Raw genomic sequence first — 11,166 nt, 5'->3', positions numbered from 1 at the left:
CTTGTCTACCATTGAAGTCACTCCTACCTTACCACGCATATCTTCGTTCCTAATCCTATCTCTCTTGGCGCGCCCACACATCTATCTAAGCATCCTCAGAAACGTTATCGACAAGCCAAATTCTGACAAGAAATTCGTCAAAAGTTTCTATTGAAAATTAGCACTTTTTTGATAGTGTCTGTATAAAAAAGAATACAACGTTCTCTGTTTAGAATCCGTTATTTTTAATATCACACTTGACATATTGAAGAACATAAATTTTAAAGACATTTTGATACATTATACTATTTTTTATTTAACATCAATTTTTTTTCATATTCCATTATATATCAAACTAATTGGACACGTCAAATGAAAAGGATAGACTAGAGTTCAGAGCCAGATCATCACCAGAAACACTTCATAGTTTATGTCTCCTAGTGGGATTTTTTGGTTATAAATTGAGGCTAAGCAGAAAGCCAGTATCATTGTACTCTCAAAAATCTTTCTTGTTGGCTATTGAAAAAAGTTGCAAGATATGAAGCTTAATACCCTAATTCTCGGAGCACTTTTGTGTGCTTTCCTTTTTCTTGCTCTAGCAGTTGATGAGAAGAAATCTCAAGATGACACTAAAGGTAAAGGCTGATTTACCCAAATGTCCTTTTTTAGATTATCATTTAGATTTTATCTTTACTTGTAAAAGTTTTATAAATATGTCTTTATGAGATTACGCTTTGCGGCAATATTATACTCAGATCTAACATTACTCATATATTTTTAGCCTTAGGAACTTACTAAAGATTTAAGTAAGATTAAGACTATATTAGTATTTCTATCTTTCTTAAACATATGGATTTATTGACGTACAAAGATATAGTTCATGGAAATTATGTAGTTCGTTTTCGTCCATCATGATGTATATTGTGAACAGACCTTTTCACTCGATGACAAGAAATAAAAAATAAGTATTCATAATTTACACTTTATATGACGCCCTTTCTTTTTAATTTGTTCTAAAATGATCTTTTTTCTCTATTTGAAAAGATTTTAAAATTAAATATCACTTTTTACCCATAATGACATGCTTTCAGAATAATCAGAGCCGGATTCAAAACTTAAAAATTTAAATTCGTGATTCTAGCCCGTTTAAGTTATTGAGTTCTGTGATAATAATTTGTATATATTAGATGAATCTTTAAAGACAGATACAAAGCTTTATTTTAACCAAAACTATTGTAATATGCCGAATCCATATCTTCTACTCTACCTTCGCTTCTGCATGCATGCTCTCATAACTATACAAACATCATGACGTATTTGTGGGATTGAAAATAACACAAAATGTGAGATCTCTCCATTTCCCCCTTCTCTCCATTTTCCGAAAAAATAATACCTTAAATTAGAGACACATGGCATGGATTAGAATTAATGACTAAGATTTAATTGATTAAAACAATACCCTAATCATGATTACATTATTAATAACTTATTCATAAATATATTAGAATATTTTTCTTTCTCTCCCTATTTACTTTTCCTACCCAGTAAAATATTTTTTCTAATTTACCAGATTATTTTTTGCCACTTAATTTTTTTCCCCTAATAGACCCATTATTCAATTGGTGATATTTTCCATTTTTTCAATTATGATGCTTACTAATTCACATAATATAGACCCCATTATTCAATTGGTAATTGTATATTTTAATGAAAGAGTTGTCTATTTTACAAATATCACCATTAAAGAGTTATCATGATTGAAAAAAAGATAGAATATTAAATAGGAAGAGAGAGAAAGTATTTTAATATATTTATGGATAAGTTATTAATTATATAAACTATGGTTAGGGTCTTGTTTTAATCAATTAAATCTTAGTCATTAATTCTAACTTTAAAGCCATGTGTCTCTAATCTAAAACTATTGTATGATGCAGAAAATGGAGAGAAAATGGAGAGGGCTACAAACATCATGACGTATTTGTGAGACCACAATTAAGGATACTCTTTTGACGCGTGTTAAAATTAAAGTCAGTATTTTTTTCCACAAATATAGTATCCAGTCAAATACCATCATGCGACAATATATATAATTTGTTGTATGTTTGTGTATGTAGCAGCAAATGAAGGCCAGTTAAATGCTGCAAAACAAGGCTATGGTGGTGGCGGTGGAGGCAGCGGCTACGGAGGAAGCGGTCACGGAGGTGGTAGCTATGGAGGAGGAGGCGGTCACGGTGGCGGCAGCTACGGAGGAGGTGGTCATGGTGGTGGCAGCTATGGCGGTGGGGGCCACGGAAGCGGCGGTCATGGAGGCCGGGGCCACGGTGGAGGGTGCAGATACGGATGCTGCGGTGGATATGGGAGAGGAGGAAGCTGCACAAGCTGTTGCAGAACTGCTCAAGAATCTCTGGAAGCCAATAACCCTTAAATAAATGAAGAACTTCAACTTCAAAGTACTCCATCCACCAGTCGTAATTTAGTCCATAATAAAGAAAATAAGTACGTACGTTTTTGGAGTTCTACCTTTAGGCCTTAGCCTAATGCAGGTTGCATCATGCATGCATGTGTTATGTGTACTGGAAATGATGTACTAGCAAATATGAAATAAATATCAGTGTTTTATTTTCTCCAATTCTAAAGTTCGTCGACAATTACTAGTGTATTTCCACATATTATAGCTATTAACACTAATCTTATTATGGTCAACATTTAGATCATCATAAAGACGAGTACAAACCAATTGTTGAAAGTAAAAGCCATATTCCAAATTTAACTTTGAGATTCAAGTTTTGGAGCTCCCGAACAACTAAAATTACTTTCTAATGACAACTAACTAACAGCATATATTTTATAAACTTGTATTTAGTGGAAGATATGATAGTCCGTTGTGAGGTTTGGAGTCCTAACGTTTGAGGAGGTGGTTTAATCAAGATGTTCATTGGGAAGTACCCAAAGGCTTTCCACAGGGTATGACTCTGGTCTATATGTAAAGATGGTTCAGTATTAATGTGGAGTTGATGGATATTCATGTTGAATTTGATTTTTTACTGTCAATTTATTTTGAAGGGAGTAAAGTAGTTTATAAGATATGTATATATTTTGTATATCTATGTATAAATATGTATATAGATTATATATCCACGTATCTATGCATGCTAAGAGTTATACAAGATGAAACACATGTATACATAGTTATACAGTATATACAGTGTAGACGTACGAGAAGGATTTTTATCGTTTGCCTTTATGTAGTGTATATTCACTATATAACAATATATATTCGGTCTATGAAAGTATATAGCCAATGTAAATTTATGTATAACATTGTATACAAGGTGTTCATTGGTGTAATTTTGAGTCTTTCAAGTGAAATAAGTATTTTTACTTACTACATCTTTAAATTTTGTAATTTTCTTCAAGTAAAAATTCAGCACTTAGTGCTTTGAATTAATTAATTGCACTGTCACTGTTGTAGTGATAAAGTGTAGGTGACATATGGATCATTAAATGAAACATGGACATTTGACAATTTCTTCAGATATCGTATATAAGAGATTCGCAAAGAACTTCAGGCCACGTCAGATGTAAGTAAAAGATGGGCTATAATTGTTGTTATCATTTTCCCCTTCGTAAGAAGCCCATTAAGTTATCCATTCGATATTTACATATACAAATATTTTATTTTGAATTCAGTTATTATTATATATTAACTTGAGGTCATCATGTAAATAAATCGTGAATCCGCCTTTATTTTTGCCTTTCGAGAACGAGAAAAGTTTTAAAGGAAAATTTTAATGTTGAAGCAAGTAAGAATTCGAGAAAAAAAAATAACATGAAATTAGAATAGCATTATAGATTCATGTTATGTTTCGATAGATTGAGGGTTAAAAATTCTCAGATGATATATTACTAATAGTCAAGTTTCAAGATATTGCAAAGTTACGATAATGTAAACATCAAACTAAAGATAAATATTTGTCTCTGTGAGACACTGATACACAACGGTCAATCAGAAAGGCCTTATCTTATAATGGCCTTATCTTATATTTATTCTCCATATACTTTCCACCAATGATAAATCAAAATTTACTCAGAAGTAATTGGAGGTCCAGGCTTCCAGTAAAATTCCACTTTTTTGACCCATAAAAATGAGATTTGATAGATGAAGTGATTTAATCGTTCAATCATATGAAACATAATTTTTGCATTTTAAAATTTTGCAAGGCTAAGGTATTAGAATGCAGTAAGCATAAATTCTCGAAGGTGGCCGAGAGTTGCCATTATCAATTCCTGAAATCTGCCATAATCAGATAAAACTGTATTTTTTTTTGCCGAAATTCAAAGTGGGAGTTCTTTTATTCGAATTGGTGGAATGGATATATATAGGGGAAATTTTGGTGAAGGATGCAAGGGGTTGAATAAGATGTAAGCGTGGAATATTTTGTTAGTTCAACTTCACACTTAAGACTCTCAATTTTTTTTATGTAATATATGGAGCAGTAGGTTGTGGGGGACAGGGGTACGGTTAGGGTAGAAGGTTAGCAGGTAGCAGAGCATTGTCTCGCACACTTCCCATAGGCGTAGCACTATCCTGTAGCTTATTGTTGTTCGATTTCTGCTACTTTCTGATGTCTCTTGTACTTCGGTGAGAGTATTAGTTGTTGTAGTTACTATTTACTTTGTACATAATGCTTTGTTATGCTTTCTTTTATATTTTGCGATGACTTCTTTATTTATGTTAATTCTACTCTGACCTTATTTGAAAGTCAACCTCTCTAGCTCCCAAGATAGGGGTAAAGTATGCGTACGCTCTATCTCCCCCAGACTTCACTTGTGAGAATATACTGGATATGTTGTTGTTGCTGTTGATATGGAGTAGTAGGTTTTGTTTTGTTGTTTTAAAACCTATATTAGGTTGACAAACACCACCAGTTAAGAAAAAAATAGACATGGTTACACAGCTAATTAGTCATCAAAAAATATCAATTCATGGCATATACCTATATATACACACTAGAGATTCTCATTTGTCAGAACACAAATTAAATCACTTCTCTAATCTAAAGCATATCCTCAAAAACTGTGAAAAAACATGCCAGAAAGGAAAATGACTTATGTCCCACCCTTCGAATTAATGATCATAATCTAGCACCCCTTATATATTTAATTCTGCATTCTTGAGTTGTGTCTATATGAGTTCAGTATTCTTAGCCTTATGGGATATAGTATACTTTTTCCGTCATTAATTCCTATAATTTGATTATATTTTTTTTTAATTTCATGAGAGATTGTATTGAGTGCCATGTACTTCCAAGATTTGTCTTTATAGTTATATAATGTTTATACCTGTCTTTTATGGAAGAGTTTTTATGATCTTCAGTATTAAAGCAAAAAATTTAAAATAAACAAAATGTTCTTGACGCTATAAAATGCAAACAAGTATTGAAAGGCATTCAAGAGAAGGAAGGCATTACAATTACAACACCACGAAACAGCCAACAAAAGTAACGGATACAAAATTTAAAGAGCTGCCCAAAAAAGGTCATGCAGTGCAAATAATCCTAAAAAGTAGTTGGATGATTTTTTAGTTTTTGCGGACTAGCTTATTGAGCTAATGGAGGACAGAATTTAAAGAATAGCCTCAAAGAAAACATTTTTGCAAATGCCTCAATACCTGCTACCCTCACTAGAGGTATGATCAACGCTATCCACCAAGACTTAAGTTGATCTGATGGGAAAAAATTAGTATACAGAGTCCGATCCGGGATTTCAGCTTTATTGGTTCAACATTTAAGGTTTTTAACATTGACGCTATATTATTTTAAAAGTTGTGAGTTCATATTACCGTTTGTTGCAATTTCAGTGAACTTTTACATGTATATGCTCTACGTCAGAAGTACTGGGTTCAAATGAAGCCGGTACTAATAGGTTGCCTCCGTCTCTGTTAGTATACCATATTCTTTATTTACTAGCCATATCAAAGATGGGTGAAGGCAGACTAAGCAAGACAAAGCGCAGAACAAGTGCATCATGCAGCTAAAGCAGAAAGAAGAACAAGATGTAAAAGCAAGTTCTGCTAAGTGAACAGCGTAACATCTATTCAGTCCAACCATATACTTGGAACACATAAGCAAAATCCAAAGAAGACACTCTGTGACCTTTTCTTTTTCCATAGCCGTGTAGTTCGGGCAACTTGTACGCACCTCGAGTAAATCTGCTGATACCTACCTACTGCCCCACCCGCATGATTGATTGAATAGATGGGAAAAAGTCACATAGTATTTTTGTCTCTGCTTAAATTTGAATCTTGAACCCCACCCCATCATTCTCAACTTTCTTCATCTGTTTGGTAATTACTAGATAACAAGCAAGTTGATGTTGTATTATCATGAGCAAAATCCTACGGACAGATTATCTGCTTCAATGCATTTTGAAGCATTTTCCAAAATCCAAGGAAAACTAGGAAAAGTTAACAAGGACAAGAATTAAACATCATTATCAGGAGGCAAAAGATAACAAAAAAGCCCAACAAATGGTGAAGCAGCTGCTCCAATACAATGAGTCAGGAACAGAGGCTGAATACAAATCCATAAAGCTCATTCAAACAAGAACTTTAACATCTAATATGTAGGTGCTGATCAATTTTGAAAATTGAAATTGGGAATTGAGTAGAATAGTAAATGTTGCAGCAACGAAATAGAAAGAATAGCAGTTCAACAGTGTTCAATACCTATTTGGTTCAGAAGAGGCTACGCACCTTTTGTTGTCTAGAGGATTGAATAATCTTTTTTTTTGAATGCCAACAAAATGCATGTGTTCCTGGTTAATAAAAAACACAAGTAGTCAAGTATAGGCTGGAGGACTGATACTATAAGTAGGACAAAGGCCTTCAAAAGAGATAAGAAAGGATTATTCTTTGGACCAACCTATGACTGAATAAAAATGAGTTCGTCACTCTTTTTCACATCACGGGGAGAAAAGGTTACGATAGCAAGCTCCTCCCTGGCCGGAGAGCCTCCGGGACAAATCTATTTGCCTAGAAATTAGAGGAGGTTGACTTGAAAGAAATCAAGAACTTCATCATAAATTTCAAGTCCTCTTTCAATAGAGTCAAATGGAAGTGATGATAAGCTGTCAGATAGAATTTTACTCATTTTACTCTTAAAAAGTAAATCAACAAAGACAAAACACACACATAAATGGTCACACTATTGAAGAAAGCATGCCTTAAAAAAGGAAACAAAAATCTGCTCATGTTAGTCAATAATAATGAAATAAAGGTCCATATCAATTCTCTTACCATTTCAATCATATATCTTTCTTGATCAATAAAGAGGCCTATCGCTATTAACATCAGTATCCACCTATTACCCAATTTTGGCAACAGTAAATTGTACCACCCAATAATAGTACTACTAACATAATAACAAAACAAAAAAGAGAGAGGCAGAACTTCCTAAATTACTCAAAAAAACAATGTCCCAATATCTTCAACCCCCATATCAAAATCTTCTTGCAAACCAACATAGATATCATCATCATCATCATCTCCCACAAAAAACTCAACATTATTATTCTCCTTAGTCTTTTCTCCCACATTACCAAAAAAATCATCATTTCCCTCAACTTCAGAATAAACAACCTCATTCATGTTAACTCTGTTCCCCTTCCCTAACACCTTCTTTGTACACTTACCCACCATTTTCATCCTCTTTTTCTTACCTTTCTCCACTTCACCACCATTAGTTTTCACAAATTCCTTTTCAACCCCCAAAAATTCCTCTTTTTTCCCATTTCCATCCTCCTCAGCCTCATCATCAGAAATGTCAATAAACTCATCAACATTAAATCCCTCCTCATTTTTATACACAAATGGGGACCACAAAGATTTCCCTTTCACACCCAAAACAGAAAAACCAAAACAATAATACTCACCCTTCTCTGCCACGTCAGCAGGTGGAGGTGAGCCCACAATTTGCAAAGCATGAAACCCTCTTTTACAATTTTGACACCTCACCAAACAATCCTCATAAACCTTAAAAAACTCATAAACATAGTAACAATAAGGACACACAGTCCAAAAAGTATTCATAAAGGTCCCTTCTTCTTTTTTCTTCTTGATTTTCAACCCGTTATCAAAACGGGTCTTATGGGTCGGGTTAGAAAGCACAGACCAAGCTCTAAGTACAACCTTAAAAGCCTCAGAAGCAAAAGGGTACACATTTTTATTAGGGTTTAAGAGATTTGTGACATTCTTGAAATTATTTTTGATGAGTTGTTGGTCTTGAGTGTAGTTTGGAAGGTCAAGGATAGAATAGTAATTTGGGTCTTCATCTGAATGTAATAAAACTTTGGCTATGGCTAGGATTTGTGAAGTTTGGGTGTGATGTGGATTAATTTCAATGGCCTTTAAAGCGTATTTAATGCAATCTTGAAAGTTGCGGTGTTGAAGAAAGTGTTTAGATGCAGTGAGATAAATTTGGATTTTTGAATGATGGGTGTTGTTGTTTGTTTCATATCTATGCTCCATTTTTTTTTTCTTTGGTTGCAGAGAGTGTTTGCAGAAGACAGAGATGAAGATGGAAGGGGGCAAGGAAGTTATATAAAGGAGTTTATAAAGAGGTGGGAAGTGGACAAAATTGAATTTTTCATGGACGATTATGGACATGGAAATGACCTCTCTATAACCACTCACATATAACTACTCTCTATAACAGCCAAATTTTTTCAAAACCGATTTTTTATGTTATATTTTACTTCTCTATAATGACAACAACCAACTTTTAGTAAAATTACCCTATATAACAGCTATCTTTTTTTTTTTTTTGTAATATAATAATTAACCATCTTTACACAAATAGAGTACCTATGATTACCAATAATAACTGTAGAGATTTTGACCAAATATTTGATCATTTAATACACTATTTATGACAAAATAGATCATATGAATATATATAATTTCATCATTAAACGAACTTCTTTCGTTATATAAAGTGTGATTAACTTTAGAATTTGACAATTAAAAATGAAAATTAGATTTTATGCATCTTTTTTGCCTATAACAGCGAAGTATTATTTAAATGTCAATGCTGTTATAGGTGTATAACAGCTATTCTCTATAACAGCTGAAAATTTTTGGACTCGACGATACTGTTATAGAGAGATTTGACTGTACATGATTAATTTGGAAATTTAGTAATTATTTATCATAAATTTTGAGTATGTGACTAAGATCAATGGTTAGTCGATTACCGTAAAAAGGAGATAGATTGGAGTACTTATTTTAACAATCTGAGATGTTTAATTTTGGACATTATGATTGGATCAAGTGGATCAATTTTAACATCTCAACAGTGAAGTACTCTGTCCTAGTCAATAGAAGCTCGCTGGCTTTTTCTCCCTCAAAGAGGCTTAAGGCAAAGGGAGATCCTCTCTCCCTTCCTTTTCATTCTTGCTATGAAAGGACTAAGCAGACTACTAGACACAAGAAAAGCATTGCAATGGATCGAGGCTTTGATGTGGGTGTCGTGACACAATCAACATCTCCCACCTATCGTATGCCGATGACACACCGATCTTCCGTGGTGCGTACAGAGATCGTGTGCTCTATTTAAATCTAACCCTTCTTATTTTAGAAGCTCTTTCAAATCAGATATTAACATGCACAAAAGCGTGATTTATCCAAAATGAAGTGCTAAACCTAGAGTTTAGAATTCGGGCTAAAGATCGGCACATTTCTTACCACATATTTGGGCCTCCCATTGGGTGCAAAATATAAGTCTACCGCTATATGGGATGGAGTGGTGGAAAAATTTGAGAAGAGGTTAGCTTCTTAGCAAATGCAATACCTCTCCATGGGAGATGCATCACTCTAATCGCAGTGTGTCTGGATAGCATTCCCACTTACTACATGTCACTATACCCTATGCCAACGAAAGTTGGGAACAAGCTGATAGAATAAGGAGGAATTTCCTCGGGAAAGTAATAGAACAGCACAAGTTCCATTTAGTAAAGTGGGAAAAGATTATTATGCAAAGCATCAAGGTGGTTTGGGAATCAAAGATTCGCACCCCATAACAAGTGTCTTTTGATGAAGTGGCTCGAGATACACACAAGAGGATCAACCTCTATGGAAGAGGGTGGTTAATGCTAAGCATGGTTCTCAAAGCAAATGGTGCACCAAACTAACTAGTGCACCACATGGGGTAGGAGTTTGGAAGCATATATACGGCATGGGAGAGTTCTCGAAAATCATCACTTTTTGACAGCAATGGTCACGAATCGTGTTCTGAAGGAGAAATGGCCGGGAAACTCAACCTTAAGACATGACTATCCCGCTATTTTTCGATTGCTTGTCATCCCGAATCTACCATCACTCAAAACAAAATTGGGCACATCCGGAACATCACACCGGGAGGAATCTTCAAGACCGGGAGGTTGAAGATCTAGTCGCTTCTAGCCATACCGAACGACATCCTACTAAACGAGCATATCACGACAAGTTCAAATGGGAGGTGCAAGTGATGGCAAATACACCGTGAGGAAAGGATATAAAATGATTATGGAACAAAATGAAATTACCGATTTCTCGGCCTTGGAAACTAACTGAAAATCAAACCGCCCCCCGTGGTCATCCGTTTTAGCCGGACCGCTCTTTATGAGGCATGCTTGACCCCGGACAACCTTATGAAAAGGGAAATTCATATGGCTAATAGATGTTACATGTGTCACAAGAAGGCGTAAACCAACAACCTTATGTTTCGCATTGTAGATTTGCATCATATTTTTGGAACATGTTCTGTTCACTTTTTGGAATCGTTGTTATGCCTCGTACCATCAAGAATGCTATCGAGGCCGGAGCAGACGGAGGGTTGATAACACCATTAAGAACATTTGGAGAATGATACCCGCCGCAATTTTTTGGAGCATATGGAAGGAGAGGAATAGAAGATGCTTTGATGGATTATCAACCCCAACACCAACCTTGAAAGCAAACCGCCTTTTGTATTTATTTAGTTGGGCAAATGTCTCCCCGTAGATTCACCTGAAAACTTTTTTGGACTTTGTTAGCTCACCGTATTTAAGATAGTTTGTTTTGACCGTAGAAAGCTAACAAGGTGATTTTTTGCTTTTTGATGCTACCAGGTAGCTCTAACTTTACCTGTAATTTGCATCTTCTTGATGCCT

General features: G+C 34.7%; 1 protein-coding gene across 2 annotated transcripts; it reads left to right on the top strand.

The window, feature by feature from the left end:
- The first annotated feature begins 446 nt into the window (after window positions 1-446).
- On the top strand, window positions 447-2,608 carry LOC132058989 (glycine-rich cell wall structural protein-like). 2 transcript variants are annotated; one of them, XM_059451434.1, is made up of 2 exons: window positions 447-614; window positions 2,094-2,608. In XM_059451434.1, the coding sequence occupies exons 1-2, from the start codon at window positions 518-520 to the stop codon at window positions 2,402-2,404; spliced, it is 408 nt and encodes a 135-aa protein (XP_059307417.1). In that variant the 5' UTR covers window positions 447-517; the 3' UTR covers window positions 2,405-2,608. The 2 variants fall into 2 exon arrangements, with proteins under 2 accessions (XP_059307417.1, XP_059307418.1); XM_059451435.1 differs by having other exon boundaries at window positions 449-614; window positions 2,097-2,608.
- The last annotated feature ends 8,558 nt before the right edge of the window (window positions 2,609-11,166 follow it).

The sequence above is a fragment of the Lycium ferocissimum genome, chromosome 6 (assembly GCF_029784015.1).
Source record: "Lycium ferocissimum isolate CSIRO_LF1 chromosome 6, AGI_CSIRO_Lferr_CH_V1, whole genome shotgun sequence".
NCBI lineage: Eukaryota > Viridiplantae > Streptophyta > Magnoliopsida > Solanales > Solanaceae > Lycium > Lycium ferocissimum.
Note: the sequence above shows the minus strand (reverse complement) of the source record. Positions and strands in the feature narration are given on the sequence as shown.

What these genes read in the sequence shown, in the direction of transcription:
- LOC132058989 (XM_059451434.1), top strand. Translation starts at nt 518, where the DNA reads ATGAAGCTTAATACCCTAATTCTCGGAGCACTTTTGTGTGCTTTCCTT. An exon ending in ATCTCAAGATGACACTAAAG is followed by an intron (nt 615 to 2,093) that starts GTAAAGGCTGAT and finishes TTGTGTATGTAG; the next exon opens with CAGCAAATGAAGGCCAGTTA.